The sequence below is a fragment of the Pleurodeles waltl genome, chromosome 6, assembly GCF_031143425.1.
Source record: "Pleurodeles waltl isolate 20211129_DDA chromosome 6, aPleWal1.hap1.20221129, whole genome shotgun sequence".
NCBI lineage: Eukaryota > Metazoa > Chordata > Amphibia > Caudata > Salamandridae > Pleurodeles > Pleurodeles waltl.
The window spans coordinates 841,216,390-841,242,008 of NC_090445.1; the positions used below are offsets into that span (position 1 = coordinate 841,216,390).

Below are 25,619 nucleotides of genomic sequence, written 5' to 3' on the forward strand. Positions count from 1 at the left end.
CGTTGTATTATATTTTTTATGAAAAGGTAAATCAGAATATGAGAAAGCGAAAGTCGGCAGAAATGCTGAACTAAATACATTGCGTTTTTCTCAAAGCCTTGCTTAGCAAAATGGACCGCATGAAATGTGTTGTTTTACAAATGAAGTGCTCTGTCATTTCGTTTAATAATATTTCATGAATGCACTTAATCGCTCGTGATGTCATTGTAGCGTTTAGTGTTAGGGAGTTAGGCATGTTTTTGGAAAGAGCATTCTGAGAGAATTACACTTTCAAGCAGTAGATGCCTAGACAATTGCATCGTCTATTTTAATTCCATACAATATAAAATTGTTTAAATTCTACGACTACTGGTTGTCCGCGAAGATAACGTATGTATCTGTTAAACATTCTGAACGGGCAACAAAATATCAAAAAATAACAGAAGGCCTAAATATTTATATTTAAACGTTGCATTGTTAGCACTGAAACTATGGCTCTTCACTGCGTATATGCAGAAGTAGACGTTGTTGATGCTTTCGGCCGCGGATTGCTAACGATCTTTAATAATTCAGTTAATACTCGTCTGGCGTCACTAAAATGTCACTAATTGTATTTAATATTTCCACTCTGCAGTCTTGACGGACCCTTAGACGCCGTCTTGGTGAAACTGCTGTGGGCTTTACTTTTGTTTCAGCTTCCATGAGCGCCTTTCTCAAAATGTATATTCTATAGCAGGACACCCCTCAACCCTAACAGCTGTCATCTTTTATCTCTCTTTACTGACGCGTCCTCTGTCTCAAGCTCACAGGTGTGAAAACTACATTTCCCATCAGCCTTGCACAGTTGCTCACCTGGCGCAGGCGCTCTCGCTCTGTTTTGTGGCGTCGTTAGCTTTCGGTTTGCTAGGGAGGCTGCGAAGCGCACCGGCGAATTCCGGTGTATCTATACTTTTGAGAGACTAGGAGACCTGATAAGGGTGATATCTGCGGGGGAAGTAATTCCCCTCGGGAGGCAGACGGATGCCATGGACCCGGACTCGGTGATGCAGGAGAAGGCTTTGAAGTTCATGGTGAGAGAACGGGACGTTACAGGGTGGATCGGGGGCTCTCGAGGCTGTAGTTGGAGAGAGGTGGGGATGGTCGGTGTGAAGATGGTAGCGCCGCCGGTAAAGGCGTGGGGACTGTTATGCTGGTTGCCATACGATTTAGTGATGGGTGAACGGTGGATGGGTACCACAACCGCCATCTTGCTTGGATGCTGATGTTGCTGTTATTGCCTGTGGAATGATGGGTAAGAGTTGACGGAGAAAAGCAGTGACATTAGGAGGCCCCACTTGTGCATTTAGAAGAGTCCACTGCTATATACTTGCACGTTCCTCACTAGGGACGAGTGTGAAAAGTGTGTCTGATAACGTCCAGAAAATAATTTTCTTATCCTACCTGGCTGCAACTCGCCTTTGCCAAGCAGGTGCGTTGAGGAAAAAAAGGAAGAAATGTACTATTTTTCATTTCAGTGCACAAAGTTTGACGTTTTACATTTGTCTTATCTTACTTTGTGGGGAGTTTTGCGTTATTGCAGTTATGTCATTTTGTCTGCTGCTTTTTAACTTTGAAATCTTGTGACCTTTAAAGTCCGGCAACTTCTTCTGGAGTCTTTCGGCTTTGGTAAGGAGTCACGAATTTTGAAGATCGGTGCTTTGGGGGCTTGTGACTTTGGAGGACTATGTCTGGGGCTTGCGATTTTTGTAAACTCACAATTTTGTAATCTTCTCAATTTCAGAGCTCGTGACTTTGAAGTTACACAGCTTTGAATGCTGGTGACTTTGGAGATTTTGAAGTTGAATGGAATTTTTCGACTTAGAAGATTTTTGATTCTGCAGCCTATTGCTTTTCTGTATATTTACCTTGTGAAGCCAGCTGTTTGCTCCCGTAGCCTAGATGACGGCGTGTGTTGCTAATTAGCCATCCATGTAGATGATTGACTATGGAGGTTGATAACTTTTTTTTCTTGAATCCACAGTCTGTCTGTTATTGTGGTCAATGGCTTAAGCAACCCTTGTGCTCCATGTGCCGTTTAAGGTTATCATATCTTCTAATGTTCTTGTCAGTTGACAATGCCTGTTCGTACTTTATGATACTGGTGCTCAAAACTTTGAAAATGTAGCCAACTTAAACTTTACAGCAGCCGCGTAGACAGGCACTATTTCGTTTTAAAAAAAAGAATCAAGCACCCACTTAATTTAATGCCTAATGGTTAGACTTTCGTGGCTCAAGAGAGCCACGCTTATGTTAATATTGAAAAATAATTTAAGTGGGATATTTTACTGGAGAGTTCAATGTTCAGGCTCATTATCAAACACAAACTGAAAGAAATACATACATGTTTGGTTTGTATATATATTACAGAGACACATTCCTGTCTCCGAAGTTAAGGTGGATGCTTCACTCAAAACGGCATAGAAAATCTTGTTTTTGTACCCTTAATAATTTAGGACCCTCCTGACCAACGTGCACCAAATATTATACAAGGGTATTTTACTGGGTGCCAAATGTGGTGGGGATTGATCAGATGGTTCAAAAGTTATAAGTAGGTGTGGGTTCCCAGAATAATGTTTCACTTAAATTTAAAATGTGATTTCACTTTTTACATTTTTCTGCACATGTAACTGTAAAATTGCTAAAATGTTGGTCACTAAAGTTTTATGGCAGCACATATTTTCCGTCATCTATTGCCTTTTCTTGGTTTGGGGAAAATCCATCCAACCATGTTGAAAATGTGAGTCCAAATGTGAGTGTTACATGTTCATGCCAAAGTATGTCCATCATTTAAGAAGTACAAATAGCCACAATGCATGCATGGACCTACTAGACCAAAGTGCAAATGCATAACACTATGTGCAGGCCCACTGGATTCTCACTAACATTTTCTTCCTATTGTTTACAAATACTGAGAGGAAAACAATAGAAAACAATATGGAAAAATGGAGGAAAAAACCCAAAGCGGCATAGTTTGACAGACCAAAAGCCACACTATTTTTAGGTGGGCAGGCAAACTGCAGAACTATCTTCTGCAGCCTGTTTGATAGATCAAGTAACGTGTGTTTAAAAACAAATAAAAAACTGGAGATGCTAATCAGTCACTTCCCCTGGCCTTGCTCAAGGGAGGGAGAAATGTATTTATTCCCTCTTCGGAGTAGCCTCCGGACTGTGGAATTTTGAATGGAGTCCATGCCCTCCCTGCCTTGCCCAAAGGCGAGATGGCAGTAGAAAATGATAATGGTGTGATCCTATTTCCACAACCATCACATCCTGAAGTGCAGAGGAATAAACTGTCAACCCCCGCATCACTTTGACCAAGTGTGATGGGAGGATTGCACCCTCCCTATTGCGTTTCATATGGTTCAGGGGACTTAAAAAGAAATTTAAATACCTTTGAAGGAGAACTTGCCACTTCCCTTTGAGTCTTCATACCCCAGCTCCAGAATTGAGGGGTTACCTTCTCCTAAATCCTTCAACATTGCAGAAATTAGGGTTTGTGGGGGGAACATTTTTATAAAACTCCATTCATCTTGCTTGTGTGTGCGGGGGGCAGTTGCTCGCTCTGGTGGGCTTTGATCAAGGATGAGGGTGGCTTTCCAAAAATTCCTCCATGAGCTGCAGCAGTGTTCCACTCATAGTTGAGCAGTTTCCTTTTGTCTGGTTCTGTTCCTTGTTGTAACTAAGAACTTGACATGGTGAGGGGGTTATAGCCAGTGTTTAGTTTCAGATATTGTGTATGCAAGATTATTATTTTTTTATATGTGGAAAGCCAAAAAAATGTTTTGGAGAGTGGGTATGTCATGTAAACTTGTTGAGGTTTTCTCTTTGGGGATAAATAAAGTATTTTATCAGTTTCTCCAGACAATTATGCTTGCTTTTTGAAAAATTATTAAGGTGGAATGAGAGGAATAGGAGATCCTCAGGGTGTCCACACTACATAAATAGTTTATAATCAGAGTACTCTAACAGACGTGAAAGGTAAAGTATATTTAATAATTTTAAATAGTGACTGGCCTGTGAATCTAGATCACACAGTGTCCCCTAAAAAACAAATCTTAACATTCTAAAATATTCTGTACCTTTTAGGGCCCAAGGAGGGTATCTTGGGAATGGGTATATGGTACAATCTGCAATTCCCATGAACAGTACATTTCATAACCTTTCTGAAATCAATATCAAGAGTTTAAGTTATAGTTCAAAGGTTTTATCATAATTTTTAGATTTTTTTTTTATTAGTCAATTAAAGTATACAGAACATTGCATGAAGCATGTCCTGCAATCTATCCCTATTCTAATATTCTAAATCAGTAAATCTAAAACAATTAAGCCAATGAATATCGAAAAGAACAGATTCTTGTAGCAGTTTGTCTATGAAGCTATCTGTACACATAAAGAATACTTTAAAAGATTTCTAATAGAGAATAGTCTAGACAGAAAGCAAATATGTCTGTATCAAGAGCTCAGAGAGACAGAGTCTGATTTTGAGAGCAAATGGCTAAGTCAAAATCTTGAGCCCTGCCCTAGAAGCAGTCTCTCCAAGTCCTAGCAAAATCTGTTGCTGCTGCTATCTGTTCTCTCCTTGTGACACTTTTATACATGAAACATGAATAATACATTTGAGCGAATTTGCTTCATCCAAGATATTAGACAGCCAATCAGGTGCTGCGATTCCTTGAGACCGAACAATCTCTGTTGAGATAATAGATTTGAACAAAGAGCAGTCTAAATATGCAACACATTATGTTTTTCATTCAATACTAATCTGGAAACACTGCCAAATTTTCTCATGTGCTTTACTCTCTGAAAAACAAGACACTTGTAAAAGGTTGATGCTAATTTCCATTCCATCATTTCCGCTCTCCCACAACTTCACACCGTAAGGCCATACATAAAGACGCAAGTTTCAGATTGGTTTAACAAGTTTTGAAATTCCAATGGAGGTCAGTCAGAATAAAATTATATAGCTTTCTTTCTTATAGGAGGAAGTTAGCTTCATACATAGGCCATGCAAAAGTTACGATTGAAACAATTCTCCTGAATTAAAGTATGTTGGAATTTGTCAGTGATAGCAAATCACGCAAGTTAAGGAAATGCGGGTCATGCAAAGTTTAAAAAGGAAAATGTATGTTTAAATGCGGTTCCTTGTTAGGCCTAATTTTCATTCATGTGTGTTATTTCATTTATGGATTCAATTTTTTTTACTAAAATCTCTAACAAGTATTTTGTGCATTTTCCATAATGACCAGCTGATTTCTGCCCTCTGCCCACTACAATGGCTCTTTGTAGTATATATGTCTAGAATCTTCAGCAGTTTGTGAGCCCTTTGCCATGCGTATTGGGAACTGAATATAATAAGGTTGGTAGATGGCGTCATGTGGCTGACACGTATAGTATGTTTACAGTCACCCCTCCTTTCCTGGTTTGCAGATATACCTACCCATCTAGACTTATAGCAGTGCTTCCCTATGTGTTTTTATCATATATATTGAATGAGCTAGTTCATGCGCTATCCAGTAACACTCCATATGATGCAACTAAAATCCGCTCGTATTCGTAGTTGCATGTAATTTTAAACTTTTTAACCGGGGTCTCCCTTCTCCACATGCAAACTGTATAATAGCCTTTTTAATATCACATAGTAGCGTTTTTGGACCAGTAGAGGTAAGATACCGAATACATAATTTAATTTGGGAGCTATATTAATTTTTAGACTTTATCCTATTTAGATAACTTTAGGAGGGTCCATTTCAAAATGTCTTTTTTTTTTTTTGCAGTACAGGGGAAATGGTATTGTTTATCACACCTTGAAGTCTTTGATTTTTATAAATACCTAAATACTTCAATTGATTGTGTTTCCATTTAAAGGGTAGGGTCCATGTAGACTCTTGTGTGGTGGTTGAATGTAGTGGTAAGGGCTTACTCTTAGATTAATTTATCTTGCACCCTGAAATTCATGAGGAGTCCAGTAACTTCATCAGGACCTTTGCTGTTTAAGGCATGCAAAACAGGGACATTTCTACGTTTTCTGCATTATATTTCTTATGTTCCCCTGCCATTGTCTTTAACCTCTTTATCTGGTTGTTCTTTCATATTGCAATAGTGTGAGGTTCCAGTGCCATTAAAAACATTAAGGATGGCAGCCAGTTCCCTGGTGATCCTGAAATTATGGGAAACAGTCACCCCCACAATTAACCAAGGCAGTTGGAGTGTGATACATCCCTTTAATCAAAATGATAAAATTCTGGCCATTTCCCATTCCTTCCCTTGTGCGAAACAAGTAACACTATTCTACTTGATCAAATGCCTCCTCGGGATCTAAAAATAAGAGAACATTTTTGTGAAGGTCATCTTTCAGCTTCCATACTATGTTTTACAATTCCGTGTCATAATTTCATTGTAGCCTATGGAAATTGTAATATAGGGGATGGGATATCAGTTGTGACGGATTAAACCCTCTTCCAGCCTCTAAATCAGGCTCTATGCCTTTCATTTCTCTCTTACCAGATTGGCCCTCTCACTGATATCCTCTTTCTGCTATTCCTCCAGTGTTCTGCAGACCTCTAGTGTCAGCAATAGGTAAAGTGTGTTGACTAAAAGGTGAATGACCAATATGAGTGTTTCTCTATATGGCTTGCCTCTCTTCGGTGGCAGCCCCTGGCTCTGGCTTTTACTTTCCGGTCTAGGTGGGGTGAATTGTAAATCTACAATTCTAGTGTCTACGCAGTCTGGGAGTCTCCAGCAGCCACAATTTGGTTCCAGATCTCTATGTTGCCTCTGATGGTTGCAAAGGAAGGAGCTGGTCACCCAGATCGCAGCGAGTCAATAATTTGCCTACTTTTGTTGAGTTCTCATGTCACCAGGGGCATGAGCACCAGTACCATTTCAGACAATGTGCCTTCCTCTGGGAAACATGCAGCTTATGGCTTAGCACGCTAGAGCACTGTGGGAACTTCAAGCCACGCCTCCTCCAGAGTGCTTCTGAAAGTAATGGAAGCTCATTCAAACCACATTAAACACAAAACCTACATTCCCTTCGAACAATTCAGCAGCCTTATATTAAACAATTTGCAGTTACATCTCACTGAACTGAATTTGATGGGCTATTGAACTAAGTGTTTCAGTAACAGTAGTTTATATAGGGGTGTTGCACAACATCCCAGCTGTATTCATTCCCGCAGTGAGCAACTTAACAATAAGCCCGTACAATCAAAAGTGAAGTTATCTCCTTCAGAAGGTGTAGCAGTCAGCTACATCATATCCATATGCAATTTATGTATTAACCGGGTTGATGTGTTTAGCCGGATGTCCCCTGCGTCATTGAGGATGTCTATGTACAGAGGAGACCCCAGATATCTTTCAGTTGTGATCTGGGTGGCATTAGAGTCCAATATTCTCACAATTGTTTGAGGGATTACAATATGTCCATTAGCCGCATTTCACTTCTGCTCCCAGTGCAATGCATCATGTCCCTTGGCGAAAAGTAACATTGTTGCAGTAAGTTTGTGCACACTAGTCAGTGTTGCCTTTACATAACCCAGGGAAGCCACTAATGGACCCTCGGCACTGTGTTCCCTGTCACCTCTTTAGTGCACTTACAAACTGTGACCCACTCCTGCACCACATCTTGCACACGGGAAGTTGTGCTGCAGCCTGATTTTAAACAATTGATGAGATGTGCGGTACAGTCCATACAGAGACGTAACCAGGGGCGGCCCCTCCACTAAGACGAAGAGCGTCGCCCCGGCGCTGAAAGCAGAAAAATAAATGAATAATAAAACTATTTTATTATCCCTTTATTTTTCTGCTTTTGTAGGGCAGGGCGGGGCGGGGTCAGAATCCTCCACGTCAACAAGAGGAGGAGTGGTGGTGCACTTCTAAGTGTGCCTGTCAGTTTGGCTGGCTGGATGAGGCCGGCCAAACTGACATGCACACTTAGAACTCTCCACCCAGTTGTGTTTCACAGCAAGGTGAAGACCAAGCTCAGTGTACCACTCCCTCCCTGAACAGCATTTCTGCTCGTCAGGCCCATCCTGGCGCTTCTCTCATGCTGGCAACAGCATGAGAGAAGCATCAGGATTGGGTGGGAAGGAAGGAGGAAGACGAGAGGTGGCTGGGATGGCGGAATATGGAGGCAGCAGGTAAGTTTATCTTTTTTTTTTTATGCACCCCAGGTCTGTGTGCTCTGCCCCGTGCCCTGGCTCTGCGCGCAAGCCTCCCCCCCCCCTTTCCTGGCAGCAGCCGCTACTGGACGTAATGTTATTGTGCACAATCTATAGTTACACAATAGCGTTCATAACAATAGCGCCACTGCTCATCCATCATTTCCATGCCTGTTGCAGTTAGCCAGTCATTCCTGGCTCTATGCTTAATTACTGGGGCTGTGTCTTGCATGATTGAGTACATACATAGTGGAAGGCAGTCTGGGCTCTGCACCATTGGCAGACCAGGCAAATACAAACACTCCATCCGGGCCCTGCTGCAAAGCCAGTCTCATGCCCACACTGCGCAGATCACAGTGCCAATGCCTCCCCACGAGTATTTTGGCTCAGTGCAAATCATCATGGCCACTGTAGTGTGGCCAGCATTGTCAGCCTCTACTGCAACATGTGATTGGCACAACATCGAGTGGAACGACTGATGAACGTACTGTGCTTGTGCGCAGTAATATAACTCCAGCGCTCTGCAAAGCGCAAGGTCAGCACCTGCCATGACACTCTCAACTGCTTCCCTGCCCATGTCAACCTGACCACGATGGATCTAAAACGATCAATAAATGCTCTCATCCATGGGGTGGGAATGTTCACAAAGAGATAAAGAAACATAGTCAAGACCACCTTTTTGGCGATCACAATTCTCCCCGTAATGGACAAGAGTAAGCCAGTCCACATCAAGACCCTCTCCTCCAGCCATCAAACAGCCCTTCTATAATTCTCCAGCCACATCACCTCCATATCTCTGCTAACCGCATTCCCCAAGTTAACTGGATCCCCTACCCACTTCTGAGGAAATTCTCTATCAAAAGTGAATGTAGCAGAAGTAACTGGAAAGACCACTGATTTTGACCAGTTTACAGTGATGCCAGTAATGTTGCCAAATCTAAGAAATTCTCACAAAATAGGCATAAAGTTGCCCTCTGATTCTTTAACATAGTCAATTACGTCATCCACATATGTCAACACCTCTGTTCTCCGTGCTGTGTAATTTAGCCCATGCTCAGCATGCTGCTGCCACAGATGGACTGCAGGTGATTCCATAGCTCTGGCGGATAGAATCGGAGGCAGCGGGCAGCTGTGATGGGTGCCTCTGATGATCAAGATGAGACTGTGCCACTCACCCATATTCGTGCAGTAGTTTGTGCATACAGCAGTGTAATCCACTGGATAAAGATAAGGCTAAAGCAGATCCTGTTGAGGAGCATAAACTGTTATGGCCATTCCAACATTCCAACAAATCAAATGTCTTTGTAGCATACAAGAACACTGCAGCAGCACAGAAATGTATCAGTCGAATGGAGGAGGGTGAATATGTTATGTAGATTGTGGGCAGTGGTTTAGCCCGACATGAGCCCAGACTGGTCCCATTGAACAATACTGGGAAGAAGAGGGAGAATTCTTGCTGCCACCAATTTGGTCAGTGTTTTATTGTCAATATTAATGATAGTGGCCTGTAAGAATCACGAAGGTTATAAGATTTATCAGGTTTTAGTATTATCAAAATTGGCGCTTCCATAGTGGACTGGGGAAGATATCTAGTACTTCTAGCCTCATGATACATAACCAGTAGATGAGGAGCAAACTCCTCTGCGCATTCCTTGTAAATCTGAGCTTCCAGCCCATCCAAGCGAGGGCCTTATTTCCAGGCAAACGTCTGATTATACATATTACATTCTCCTTGTCAAATGAGAAAATGTGTCAATGTTAATTCTTCTGCCCAGAGCATAAAGCAGTCTTAAGAAAGCATAATCACAGTCTGTTACATGAGTGAATTTCCAGACATCTGTTAGCCCTAAACAAGTGAAGAATTTTGAAGAACTCGCTTAATAGCATCACATATGTCTTTAATGACAAAATGCACTCCAAGTAGTTAATTCTGGATAAGATTAAAGTGACATGTGATTATTATATTAGTGCATCGCTGGGCAGTTAAAGTGTACCCATTTTCGCACAGCATTGACATAGGGAGTTGGTATGAAAAATATAGGTTTCCGAGAGTAATTTCTCTTTCATTTGTAATGGCTGTCACTATTATCTGCCTCCACCTGTATGTTGTTTTCAGTATGAAGACCTTTTGGTTATTGTGAAAAGGAAAGCTAACTCTGCAAGACTTTTTGGAAAAGCAGCTACGAAGCTCTAATCTGATCACTTCTCTGCACAGGTTCTTGGTTTTGCTAATTAGATGTGTCTCTTGGATGAGTACTATATCCATTGTCACCCTGTCTTAATACCAAGGATGTGTGCTGCGGCAGGAAGATGTTTGTATTTGACAAAGGTCAGGTGAGATTATTTTACATGGATTAGATTGATTTATGCTTGAGTCAAAATAGCTTAGAATTGAAATTGATGTTCCTAGAAGCCAACACGAGTTATAGATGAATGTGAAAATGGAGGCATGAGTCCTGCATGCTGTAGGTAAGTGTAATAGAACTCTTAATGGGAACATTGAGCATTGTAATTGAATGCATCAACCACATTTGTCCTCAAGAGATAACCATCAACACTTTTTTTGTGCAAAAGGCACTCCAAATTCTGTATCAGAATTTGGGTTCTATGTTATTATTATAATAGTAGCTGGGTACTCCATGCCAGAGAATCAGATTATGGCGAATATATCACAAGTATGTTTAACAATAAAATTCCCCAAATGCTATGATGCTATGTGGTTTTTGAATCTCTGTTTGCCAATACGATGTCATACACCTGAAGTTTATGGAGCTTTACGATATGCTTCTTAACTTTTTGCCACAGTGTATCCGGTTATGTTTTGTCCTAATAGTCCTAACAGATATTGTCAATTTATGCTGTAACAGTCATATTATAGTCATCTTAAGCTTTTGGCCGCCTCTTGTCATACATATTTTAATGATTAAAAAATTGAGTAGTGCCCTTAGTGTAAAAGAAGGGTTCTTACATTATTACTAGCTACCTCTTGGAATTATTCATTGGCATTGTTACTTTGTGCAACCAATTATTTGTGTTCCTCGAAAGGTTGAGAGCTCATGGCAAATGCTGACATCAACATATGCCTAGGCAACCAGTGACAGGTACAATTCTTAATTGAAATATGGATTCTCACACTAATTGTCCTCTTGGAGAGTCAGACAAACCCAGAAGATGTTTCTCTTCTGGGGACGTTTGTTAAATTAATGTATTTTTGATCTGGGACTAAATCCACTTTTTTGTAAGCCATACCTTTGCCTGAACACAGTTTGAGTGCTAGGGCCCAATGCAGCCTTTGGTGGGGAGGGTACTCCATTGCAACAGCAATTGAATACCCTCTCCGCTAAAGCAGAGCTCCGCCCGCCTCTTTTGGAGTTGGGCGGGACCTCAGTATGTAGATGGTGAAAACAAATGTCTCCACTGCCTACATGTACCTCCAGTGGTCCAGCAGGGTAAGGGCCATCAGAGGTTTAGCCAGCTGTTCACCAGCTTTATATAGAGTGGACAAACCATCACGCCAGTTAAAACCGCATAGTAACAGGCAGAGAAAACTGCAAGATGACCCCTATGCAATGGGAGAAATGTCCGATGGCGAGGGAGTCCTTGTATTTTTTTTTTATTTCCAAAAAGAAAGTTGTGCTTTTATTTTTTTTATTTTTTTATTTTTTTATTTTTTAGAAAATAAAAAATTCTGAAAGCCTGATCCAATGAATTTACAGTAGCCACTTTGATGGCGGTTCCTGTAAATGCAGGTTAGCTCAAACTGTGGGGGGTGGGTACTCTCTCAGGGCAATGGAGTACTTTACTCTGTCACCCTAAAGAAGTACATTCCCTTCCACTAAAGGCAAAATCAGGCCCTTAGTCTACAAAGAAATATGGAAGAGGCAACTACTGAAGCCTCTTAACTGTGCCTTCTCATCATTGGTGTACTGCACTGGTAGAGAGGAGGGGACCATAGCCTAACGATTGGTGGACATTTAGGGCCTGATTTAGATCTCAGCGGCATAGTTACTACGTCCCATTGGACATAATTGGATTTAGATTTTGGCAGACGGGATATCCGTTACCGTTACCGTTGCAACAGAGTAACTCCTCTGCAGAGATCTAAATCAGGCCCCTAGTCTCTACCTACCCAAGCCCGGCTAGGATGTTGGTGGTGGGCCGGCGCAGCACTGAAATGCCCATCTAGTTCTTTCCATTGAGCATTGAGGTAGGGACTGGGTATCAGTGTTGTTATATCTATCTGGGTGTTTGTGTTTTTTATGTGCGTGGTCATAATAATAACACTTAGAATGGAATTGTTGAAACGGTGTCTTTGATACCCGACTGCTTTTATTTTGGTGTATTTTGGAACATGTTAAAATAATCAGGATTTCACATATTTGCACTGATTTTAAGTCATAGTTGACATGTTTCCCTGCCTCCATTCCTAGATATTACAGCAGATACATCAACACCACGATCAGAAGACACCATTATGGGGTGTCAAAGGAAATATTATGGCCTTTTGGATTTGCCCCCACTTCTAGTAAAGTTCCTTAACCGGGCCCCAAATCATGGAACAAAGGGCCATATGTACAAACACATTTTCCCATTGACACAGAATGGGAAAAACATCTGGCCCTCAGCGTCTAATTTGTCTACTGCTGGCATTTGGAAGGCCTCTCATTGAAATAGTCAAGAAGGCGCATGTCCAGTTTGTGAAATGACTGTGAATTTCTGGGTGTTTTTTATTTCAGTTTCTGGAAATCACAATTATGGGTCAAATTGTATAGCTAGAAGAAAAAGTCTCAACAGTCTTACAAAACTTCCTAGGTTCTCCAAAAATCTTGGTTCACTTGACTTGTCAATCTTATGCCATTGGTACAATCATGGAAAGAGCGTTGACTTATGTACACAATAGCAGTGACAGTAAAGTTGTCATTTATCAAATTAAATGGTTCTGAAGCCTTTACTGTGCATGAAGAGTATTGTATGTGCTCACATTACAGAACATTTTTTGTTTACAAAAATAGGCTCAAATCTGGAGTGACATTTTCTGATTCTTGGTGTACCAGTTCACACCAAATAAGATAGTTTTTTCTATAATTGCTTTGTTAAATGATAGGAATCCTAATGTTTCTACACCTGATATAATTTAGTGTGACATTCCGAACAGCTTCCAAAAACTCTGGCTAATACACATACCAAAATGTTCCCGCTTCGGTCTTCCAATCCAGTGTACTTTGTCCTAATACACTAAACTCATAGACTGCTTAGTATATGGGCACAGGCCTCTTTTAGGCCCTCACTTTACAATCTTCTTATGATTACTTCATAATCAAGCAGTTTATAGGCATGCATGGGGAAACCACATTAAGCATTATTGTTTTCCCTAGAAATATAGCACTCACATAACACCCAGCACGATCTGGCCTCTCTAGCTACACAGCTTCTGATTACCAGAAAGGAATTGTCTTAGTAAACTGACTTACAGTAGCTAAGATAAAAGAGTAAAAACAGCTTCATGACAGCAAGGCCCAGCAGCATTCCTTGCTTAGTCACCTTCCATACATGCATGTTATTCCAGGTCTGTTTTTGCCAATGCTACACACTGGTCATTCCTCAAATTCTGGCTTCTCCAGTTAATTACCCGTCCTGTACCAGCAGATAACAATACATATTACAACATAAAGGGCCTGATTACAACTTTGAAGGAGGTGTTAATCCATCCCAAATGTGACAGATATACCACCAGCCGTATTACGAGTTCCATAGGATATAATGGACTCGTAATACGGCTGGTGGTAAATCCGTTACTTTACCGTCACTTTTGGGACGGATTAACACCTCCTCCAAAGTTGTAACCAGGCCCAAAATCTTTATGCCAAAGAAGGCTTTGAAAAGTCTGTGTTCTCTCTTTATTGCAAATTAACATCATATTGTTCAAGTTAAATTTTCTCTTCCATTGTGCAACATGGTAGTCCCTTTGAACTGCAGTTCTGGTTGATACTGGTCCAAATTTATCTTCTCCTATGTGATATATTTTTTTACTTGTGCTAATGTACTTTCTCATTATCGAAATCATTAGATCAGTAGACTTTGAAAGCAAAATGGCACTGCAAAGGGCAAGGTTTTTCCTTTATTTTGTGATTTTATATACTACAGAAAAGGCTGTTCTACCTTTCAGTTACACAGTATTCAGAATGTTAGCAAAAATATGTCTCCAAGTTAAAAATTGACACCGCTGATAGCTGACTAAATAGGAGTGCTCATCTGAAACATATTCCCACCTTTCATCCCAGAAACTATTGAGGTATAGGACAACAACTTTCTTTCTATGATGTGATCTTTGACCTGCCACATAGGTTCAGAGGAATCACAATAAGGATTATTTGAATTAATGTTCAGGAGAACAAAGCTATGGATGTAGAGGGCTGATATGTAAGAATTTAATCCAGTGGGCAAATAGTCAGTGGCAGCAGAGACTTTGATGAACAGAGAAAAGAGGGTACATCTAGGCTAAGCCTCCTTTGACAGATTTGGGGAGCGGGGTCTCCGAGGAATGAAGATTGAGAAAGTCTTACTTTAGCCTGAGGTCAGGGATGTGAAGTCCATGCCTGAAGGGCGATCACCTTTGATTGGATTCTAAGCTCTGAGACCTGCCAAACACTTTATTTGATGCTAACAGGGTTTCAAAGGAAGCAACAAGAAATGCCAACACAAAAAACCCTGCTTGTTAGAAAATGGAATAGTGTTCTGCTAGTAATCCTCCAGAAGATACACAAATCAAACTCAGAATGCTCTCCAAGGCCACCAGTTACAAGACAGTTTTCAGAAAACTGAAGGAGGGGAGTAGCTGGAATCTGTGGTCATAAGGTATATCCCAGAAGTGGTGATCAATTCTCCCTCTGTAGACCAGGTCGGTGCAGACAGGTGACAGCTGCGGAAAATAGATATCAAAGCTGTGTTCAGTCTCATCCACCATCACTCCTTCATGATTAGCTGCTGTTAGTTGTGTTGTGGAATGGTCTGATTGGTCTATGAAAATGGAGAGAGGTTTCACAGTTTGACACAGTCAAAGGAACACCATATCCTGATCCCTGGGTCACTTAAATCGGAGATAAAATCTATCAGCAGTAGATATTTATATTGTAATTCTATCACAGGGATTACCTGAAGAGATAGCGCTAGTTATTTATTTGTTGAGGAAATTCAAATGTTGAGTTCACTGATCCAAGGCATGGACTGTCTGGTTCTGTTGGAGATGGCTAAGTATAATGGAAATATTTATATGGAGGCTTCAGTGTAATATTTTTGGTTATGTGAATTGATTCACTCCTCCCAGTCTCACCTTTTTCTTCCTGCCCACAGCTTCTCGCCACACCTCTTGAGAAAGGAGGTGGCATTGCAAAGGAGGAATAGCATTGAGAGTAGACTTAGCAGAATAATGCCCCAGGTCCACTCTCCTGCCTGCCATGGCTGATTCTGAAGGAGATACTTGACTGCATGACTGCTGCTAAAGGAAATTCTTAATTTACTGTTGATTTACTTTGTTGCCTTTTATTATTGTGCTTTTTACTATTTCCTGTTGTTGTTTGACTTTATCTCCTCGTAGGTTTTGTCCTTCTCCACACCCAGCGTGCTCAGCCGCTTTGCGACTTCCTGCCATTTTGCACACAGCCTCCCTAGCTCTGCCCTCCCTAGGACATACTTTATGGTGGCTGCAACGTGACCGCACAGGAGGCATGCCAAAGGCAAGCCAGTCTGTGCCCATCCACACCCAGCACCAGGAACCCTGGTCTTCCTGCCACCCACAGCCACTCCTCCAATGAACTCTGTTTCCTGAATGCCGGGCGTGGAGAAGACCACTGTTTCCTTGCCACACCAGATACCACGGTAGGCCCTGTATCTTGCTCACACTGCCACTTCTGGATACCAGCCACACCCAAACATGCAGCACCACTCCTGACCGTTACACCTACACACCCATCAAGCACAGCACCATTTTTAACCACCCGCAACCACTGGCATACATGCTCCTCAACTCCTGCTCCCTCAACAGACACACCACTGAGGTCTGGGACCTCATCCACACACACTCACCAGACCTTCCATTCCTCACGGAAACATGGCTCAACCTCTCATCTGCCCCAGATATCTCCAGCGCCATCCCAGCAGCTTACAAGCTCTTGCATCAGGACAGGACTTCGAAGCCCAGAGGAGGCATTTCCATAATTCACAAAGACAAGATAAAGTGCTCTGCCACCAGTGACCCAGATACCACCTTCGTGGAGCACCTCCACCTCAAAATCCAGATGGTTGGCAATTCCACCACCAAGGGAATCCTCACCTACTGACCACTGGGCCCCTGGGGAAATTTCAGCAGCCTTATCACCTCCACCGTCCTCAGCTCCAAGCACTTTCTTCTCCTGGGTGACCCCACAGACCTCAATACTAGACAGTCTCCACAACGTTGGCCTCTGGCAACTCATTGAATGCCCCACACACACAGCAGGCCACAACCTAGACCCCATCTTTTCCACCAGCAGCACAGTAAAGGTCAGCCACATCCTCCCACGCCCCTGGACAGACCATTCATCATTGACTTGAACATCCTTTCCCCACCCCCACGCATGCCAACAGTGATGCCCCCACCCATGTCTGCAACTGGGAAAACAACACCCAACAAACCTGGAGCTACACCCTCAAGCTTCACCTTCCTTCTTTCCCTGACTACACCAAAAGAAACACCCAGTGCCTCAACGACTGGCTCACCACCTGCGCCAACAGCCTTTCACCCCTCAAGACCAACAATCCCAGACAAGCCTGTAATCACGCAAACTGGTACAAAGCCACCCTCAGGAAAGTCAAGAGACACAATGCAAATAAAAGGAAAGGTAGTGACGATCGTCACTGGAGCCAACCAACAGGAGCGCCTACAAGGACTCACTCTGAGCACACTACCATGCACTAAAAGAGGCCAAGAAGAGCACCCTGACCCAGAGAATTGAAGCCAGCAACAACAAATCCAAAGAACTCTTTGTGATTGTCGAAGAATTCTCCTACCCCGAAGTCTCATCCAACTCCATCACCCCATAACAATGCCTCTGTAACCAACTCTCAGATTTTTTTCACAACAACATCGCTGACATCTACTGGAACTTCGACCCTCAACAGCCCCCCACGATCCACTCACCATCACCGGCCCTAACTGCGGGACCCACTCCACTCACCAATTGGACCCCGGTGACTAGTGAAGAAACCACAGCAATTATGGCATCCACTCGGCTTCCCCCACAGATTCTAGCCCCGGCCGCTTGTTCAACCTTGAAGGTCCCAAGATAAGCTCGGTACTCCAGACCATCGTCAACTCATCCATCTCCAAAGCCATGTTCCTGGATGCCTGGAAACACATAGATGTAACCACACTCTTCAAGAAATCATCTGCAGACCCGGATGTCCTCAGCAACTACCAACCCATCTCACTGCTTCCCTTCCTGGCAAAAATCATGGCTATGGCTAACAACTTCCAGCTCTTCCACTACATCGAACAGCACAAATTCCTGGACCACTCACAGTCAGGATTCTGCAGCATTCATAGCACTGAAACAATGGATGACATCCGCACCACCATGGACCAAGGACACTCCACAGCCCTTGTTCTTCTTGACCTCTCTGCTGCCTTCGACACAGTCTCCCACCACATAATCATCACCAGACTTCATGACACAGGAATTCACGGTTCAGCCTTTCAATGTATGTTCTTTTTCTTGACCGGAAGAACGCAACTGGCCAGGGTGCCTCCCTTCTTTTTTCCAAACCTAAAAACGTCATCTATGGAGTCCCACAAGGCACATCTCTCAGTGCTACCATCCTCAACATCTACCTGAATCCCTTAGTGAGAATCATCCACACCCGTGGACTGAGCATCATCTTGTACATCAACAACACTCAACTAGTCCTGTTCCTCGCAGAAGACTCGAACAAAACCAAATACAACTTCAAAAGATGCATGAGGAAGGTGACCTCCTGGATACACACCATCTGCCTAAAACTCAATGCCAAGAATACATAAATCCTGTTCTTTGGTACCAATGATTCTCCTTGAGACACCATGTGATTGCCCTCTAAGCTGGGTCCCACACCCACCGACCGGGTGAGAAACCTGGGCAGAATCGTGTACATGACCTCTCCATGAGCCGCCAAATTGATGCAGTCACCTTCGCCTGCTGCAATATCCTACGCCTGCTGCCATAGCCTCTTCATTCGCAGAAAGGTTTTCAAATGGCTGCCATTAGACAAAAGAAAGACCCTCACCCAGGCCCTGGTTACATCAGATTGGACTACAGCAATGCCCTATATTTCAGAATCTCCACCCACCTCACAAACAAGCTCTAAACAATTTAAAATGCAGCTGCAAGACTGTTACTCAACCTCCCCCACTGCACCACATCTCTCCGCACCTCCAAGAACTTCATTGGCTCCCCATCCAGAAATGCTGCCAGTTCAAAATACTCACACCTAGGAGGCGCTGAACAAGACGGCCCCCCACCTATCTCAACCACTGAATACATTTCCACCAACCGACCCAGAACCTTTGCTCGGCTTCCCTTGCACTCGCATGCACTGCCTGGATTCTCAGAAGCAGGACAGGAGGCTACTTGTACTTTCTACCTAGTAACAAAGACCTGGACATCAGAGCAGCTACCATGCTTATGAAATTCCACAAAAAACTGACTGGCTTTTCGACTATATCTCCGGTCAGCTCGCACCTGCTAAGCGACTGGATACCCTTGCGGGTGATTAATTTGAACTTTGCAAACCATCGTTACATTGCATTACATCATGTTGCAAGGTTTTTGTAATTCACCTGCTTTTCCTTTATTATAAAAACTACAGAAGAAGGTATTAAGTATTGTGAATAACAATCAGAATTCAATACTGCTTGTGGTAGCGCATATTATTTTCAGTGAAGTCACACTTTATTTTTCTTACAGAACTGAAAACCGAGCTGTACACAAACCTCTACATTTTTAAATGGTTGCAATGAGACAGTAATAATAATAATTTTGTTTCTTTTAACAATTAGTAGCACATTTCTGACATTGTAAGCCTTGTAAATTACAGGTGTTATTATTAATACATTTAAGCCACCCAGTGTTCCAGTTTTGAACGGAAATAAGTTATACTTGATGGGATTCAAACTTGTGATCTGCAGATCACAACAGTTATCAGCGTTGAAAGTTTAACTAACAGATCTCTCTTGTCTGCTTATGTGCATAATTTCAGGAAAATAATGCATCAAATGCCCAACTTACAAGGTTAAAGTGAGTCCTTAAAATGGCACATTCTTCCTGTCAGAGCTGCCTATACTTAGCATGAAACCTACATATTTTGCGGCAAGAGCCAGACAGAGTATTCTTGGACCACAAATGTTCATCTTATATTGTTGTAAAGTTTGCTGGATATAACCATCAGCAACTAGCTAATTAGCTGCCACCAGTATTCTATTAATTTAGATCAGTAATAGTAGTATTTGTCTTCCATTGAACTGTGACTTAAAAGCATCTGAAAAATTAGTGATCCTGTGTACCCTGAATTCAGGATAATAAGCATTGCAATTATTTCTGTACCAGTATGTATCTAACCTTGACATGACTGGTCTTTGTAATTCTCTCTTGCATGCTGTAAGTGCACAGTCAGGAGCACCAGCTAAGACACTTCCAGGTTCTCTACGTCCAGGGTTAGCAATTCAACATGTCCACATGTCACATCCTACCTCAAGGCTTACTGACTTAAATTCATAGTAAAGTCTAGGAAGAAGGAAACAGATAAGCAATGGTGTTTTATAGACCAACTTATAAATCTTGTAGCAGGGACAGCCCTCTGACAGGTACCTTAGCTGCAGAAAATACAAAAGAACAGGGGTCTATATTCCTGCCAGTTACAAAGTCACAATGGTGTAGTGGGACAAAGTGTATCAGAGTCAGAACTTTTTGTCATTTCTTTCTCATGCACATTTCCACCATAGGCTATTCTTTAAACTTTGAAATCTTAGGAGTTACTTGCTCCAGGATGCATTGGTTTGCATTGGTATGAGGACAATGAATGACAACAAGATACACACTCCACATTGCTTTCGGGACCCACTACCCTACAAAAATCACACTAAGCTGACCAGTAGCTCAGGGACTGGGCATGGCCACACTTTCCTCACAGAGCACCGCCCCAACCCCAGTTGAAGTAACTGTTCTGCTAATGGTGGCTTTCAGGCCTCACTAATTGCAGTTTTGAATAACAAAGGCAGGGGCAAATAAGTGCATCTTGCAGTGCGTCAGCCAATGCCCCTGCTTGGACTTGGCATATCACCCTGCATGCTGTGCTTCTCTCCTGCCCTCCAGTTTGTCTGCCCCCAAAGGCAGTAGTTTCTGGTCACTGGTGCAATGGCCCTGCTTCGACCCCTTTCTCTTCCAGGGGCACCAAAGTGTAAGGAAATCCCTTGTCAGTATGGGGCTTAACTCTATGGATCTGCCCATTCAGCCACCACAGAGTGTGACACCATCTTGGATCACCACACTTTCTTGTTCTCTGCCCCAAATGTCACTGTGAACCTTAGAGATTTGCCAATGTCAACCGCTGTCCCTCCAGTGCTGAAACCCAGGGTCATGCAGGTGGCCTAAGTAGGGCTGTAAGATAGTGGGGTTTTCTATACCTTAATCTTTGGGTGTAATTATAAAATAATCCCTGCCACTGTTCATACAACCTTTGATCGTCGACAAGGAGAAGCACAAATCAATCATCAATATTTGTAACGTAAAATTGTAAATGACTTATAGTCTTGTCAATAAAGAGAATTTTTAGAGAATTAAGAGTTTTATTTTTTAAGTGTCCCAGGTTTCTCAATTTTGTATCAATATGAATTAAACTTTTAAGCATCAAAATAGTCCAATAATTGATATTTGAACATAAGGTAAAATAATACATTAGTCAAAATAATAGTAATTATTGTTATAATATAATGCAGCAAGCGTGCTTCATAAAGGAAATTTCCCTACTAAATTAAATTGAAATAATGAGAAAAAAGATGTCCGTTCAGAGAACTAATAAAGATGTGCGATGAGGGCATCAATACACAAGCATAAAACATTTGCATGTTATGCTGGAAAATATTCTGTAAATCAGCAGTCAATCAGAATTTAAGCTGACCAATTCCCCATGAAGAAAAACTCCTGCAAAGGATGCTAATGAGAATAAGCCCTAGTAAAGGAGACTACCCTTCTATTAGGAAGAATATCCCCTAATCTAGGAATGTACACTAATATAAACACACAATTTCTGTGTTACAACATGGTATTTTATTTATTTCATGATTACCAATAGAATTTCAGAAAGCTCCTGGGAATGGGTGAACTCAACATCTTCACACACTCAGACAATAGTCCATAGACTCCAGTCCTTGAAAAGTTGCATTGTTCACATTCTGTGGTACAGACTGTTCTTCACATGGCTCATTCTTTCTGTTACCTCCTCTCCTTACAGTGAGAAACTCACTTTCAGTTGTCTAATACAAAACAAGTGCTAATTCACTAACTAACAGAAAGTGTCTGCAAAATGACATCTGCAGAAAATAGAAAGAAAACATCTCATGCAAACAACATTTTTAAATGAGAAAAGAGGCCTTCAAGTGTCAAGCATTATTTTCAGCTAACCTGACATTGTCAGTTAAGCTAAGTTAAATCAGCACTTATTTACTTCACCTGCAGGCTTACGTATGATTGCCTAATACACAATCTGTGCCGGTAATATATGTTAAACATAAACTTTTGCACATTTTGATAAGTATTTTTGTCTGCAAATAAAATTTGTGCTTGCAGCTGCAAGATAGTTACGTCAGTTCAGAGGATAACCTACACACGTTCTGTCCCATGTCTGTTCTGGCCACAGTCTAACGATTTATGTAATATAAAGGAATCCGAGATTGACATTCTTGCAGCTGGGGACCCTTTGAGTAAGTATTGTTGTTTTTCTTTTTTGGGATTTAAAGGGTGTGACTAATTATTCAATCTCAGTAGGTCATTGCAGGGTTTTATTTGCAGCCTGAAGTGTGCTTCTTCATTCATTGTCATGTCATAAGCTTACCGTAACATTACACTTTCTGGTAAGTTGTTTGCCCATTATCCTGACATGACCACGGCCACAACTTCAGACGTGGTGTAGGAATGACACTTGCCAGATGTTTGTCACGAAACAGGGAAAGAACAGTTCGGAACCCCGAGAAATCCTGTGTCTGTGTTTTCTTTTTTTTTCTATAGTATGCTGTTCTACAAAGTGCTGCAAATGAAGATTATATTATATCCTCTTTGCATGCTGACTTTTGTTTTCAACCAGGTGATTTTTAGGCAAATCTTCCTTCATATACTGTGTATTGTATGTGATATATATGTGAGCACAGCATGGTTCACTACTCCAAACAGGAATGTATTAATGGATGCATGTTTTTTTATTTTTGAAGCTGTACAACTCCACTCCATTTAACAAAAAAAGTTCAGAACACTTTCTATACATTATGAATAGACCCAAGTACACACAGGAAATAGTGTAATAGTATTTTAGGATGTTGTTAAGTTTTAGACGTGTTTTCTAACGCCTTTTTTAACTACAACGAAAAATCTTTTTTCTTAAGCGGCACTCAGTTTTATAGCCTGTTACAGTCTCTGTAACAATCATTTTTGAAGTCTGAACGTTTTATTTCGAAGAATCCATTTATGTGTAACTATAATGTGAAAGCTTAATTAAGAAACAGTTCTAGTTAAGAAAGATCCCAAAAACGACTAACTACAACTGTAATTGTGCATTTTATTTCTCTATTGACTTAGTTTTTTTGCATCCATAAAACAATATTTAGTAATTTCCAAGGTTTATAGTTGAAGCAAACTGCATATACAAAAGTGTTAATCACTTCATTGCCTCCGATAATGTATTTTTGCATAAGGTTCCTGCTGCTGTAAATATGCATACTTTTTTCAAAAGGACTCTCCCTAGCTGGCCATGTCTTAGAAGTAACATCACAGAGATTTAAATCCTGGGGTTTCTGAAAGATATATGTGGGGTAAGTAAAATGATCTCCCAACTGATGTTTTTGGTGTTTGGGTCATTTCTGGTTTCTATTTTGAATAAGATGGGCAGAAAGGTGGAACTAACTCTTTCTCAGGGAAGTTTAGGCAGTTTGTTTGGCTACAAACAGCAGGTTAGTGTCAGACTTTCTTTTTTGCCTTAGAATTTCTTGGGAACGCCAAGCCATATCAAACTTAAGAATGTGAATGTTCTCATCAACCCACAACGCTGGCTCTCACTCTGCAGTGTAAAGTTGGCATCTCAGGCCTCTTTGATTTTCTGTGGTAGTTAGCTGAGCTGTCTAGCCTTAGATCAAAGGAGGTGGTGGGCCCTGAGACCAGATACGATATACATTGGTTGCAGAAAAGCTAGCCTGTTCTGCCGGGGTTCTTAATTTTTTTTTTAACTAAAAAAAAAACAGTGACTTAATGACACCTTACATATATAAATCTGTGCACACACCAAACATCAGTCCAAACAATTGAACCCAACAATTAGTAAGGCAGCAAAATATGTATGAAATAAAGTATCAAATCTAGGAAGCTAATTACACCCAATATATACCATTCACAAAAACAAGGTTTAAGCACAGTAAAAAGTGAGTGTTCAAGGCAAACATTTACTAGAATGGGAAGCCTGCTTTTACTCCAGTTTAGTTTTAGGGACGGATTGTGTTGAAACTGGCTCATGGGATACTGATTAGTCAGGATTATTGGGCTTTAATTGTTTCAGTTGGAGCCTTTTGCTGCTGCTGTTTTGGGCCTGTGTTAAAGTAGGCCCCACATCTGAGCTCTGAGTACAGGCGTTTAGCACTTGCAAATCAAAATAACTAGGCGGAGCATTCCACAGATTTCTTAGGGAGGTGACAAGGGGTATATATAATCTAAGCACACGTCTTACTATATATATTAATGCAATCAAATTCAGTCCCAACACATTCCAAGTATTATTCTTTATTTCTTCTTATTAATTTCACTCCAGCCATGCCAACACATGTTTCATCTGGGGTGTGTCGCCCCACAACTTCCTCAGAGCTTTCTACGGCTGTCTTTAATAGTTACATCTCCAAATAAGCTCTTCTCCAGTATTCCTCATTAGTATTAATTCCTCCAAAATATCCAATTAAGTATTGCCAATTTACTCCTTCTATTCCTTTGTTCATTGAAATATCTCTCTTATTGTGGATGCTTCCTGCCCAGAGCCCGAAGCATATCCTCTATCTTTCGTTGTGTTCCCATTTGGACCACAAGTACGATAATAGACTCCCAAACGGTGATAAGAAGTAGCAGCTCCGAATTCAGCAGAGACAAAAATAACACTACAAAGCACTACCAGTTCAGGTAGGTCTTTTACATTAAAAGGATAAATGTTCTTTAGTGTAGTCACAGCTAAATGCTACACATGAAAATATAAATGGTCACAGACAAATTACAAACACAAGAAAACAGGTTTTCACGATAAACAGTTCCTACCTGTTGGCTTTGGTATTGAATTTTCATTATCAATAAACCACTGCCTTTTGATCAAACAACAGGTTTTCACAGCAAAGAAGTCACTTCTTATTAGCTTTGACAGTGGGCTTTTGCTCATAATAAGGCACAGCCTATTGGCTTTAAAATAGTATGTATGGTAACAATCATAGACAGTTTTACAAGCTCTTTAAGTGTCATAATGAAAGGGGCAACCAGACTCAATTCCAGGTCTCAATTATGAGTGTTCGATTTTTGTGTTTTGTAGAGTGGTGGCCCTCTCAAACCCATGCTTGGTTCCCACCTTATTTAGCGTGCATGCATGCACAAAAACAACTAAGACAAGAGGAGAGTTTGATCTCGGTCTCACAGAGTGCCCGAGGGCAGGGAAGTCACCAGCAGGTGGTCCAATGTCCACCATAGAAAGTCGCTTACTGCAACAACTCCACTCATCCCCATCATACACCTGCAATGTTCTGGCTTTGTTGATTCTTTTTCATTCCCTATCACAGCCCTCCCACAAAATGAATAGAGCTGCTCACCCTGTTCACAAAAAGGACCTATGCCTCAGTAGACAGAATAACTAAGTTTAGGAGTCTGAAGTGGGACGAAAGATATAGCCAGTGTCCGTGCACTGGAATCACAAAGCCTGACATTGAAAACACAACAATATTTCCAAAACTGCTAAATGAGGCTGAATTATTTTAAAACCGCCACCTTGAAAATGCTCATACATTTTAACTGGGTGATCTCAGTAAGTATTTCAGAAGCAACACATGTTGTCAGGTTTTCTAGTGCTCGACCCACCGTATAGAGCTTACAGGGTATGTTGTCAGCCACTGAAAAGCATCACAAAGGTGTGCTTTATTTATTTTGTTAC

The 25,619-nt window shown here is 41.5% G+C and overlaps 1 protein-coding gene across 2 annotated transcripts in view; it reads left to right on the forward strand.

Moving 5' to 3' along the window:
- Positions 1-853: 853 nt before the first annotated feature.
- Positions 854-25,619, forward strand: part of BTRC (beta-transducin repeat containing E3 ubiquitin protein ligase) — a 1,279,452-nt gene continuing 1,254,686 nt past the window's right edge. The window contains exon 1 of one of the 2 annotated variants that reach the window (XM_069239553.1): positions 854-1,049. Coding sequence is in view for 1 of the 2 variants with exons in the window: in XM_069239552.1 (XP_069095653.1) it covers positions 1,005-1,049 (45 nt within the window). In the remaining variant the exon portion in view is untranslated. The remainder of the gene's footprint in view (positions 1,050-25,619) is intronic. The other variant, XM_069239552.1, reaches the window with a different exon arrangement.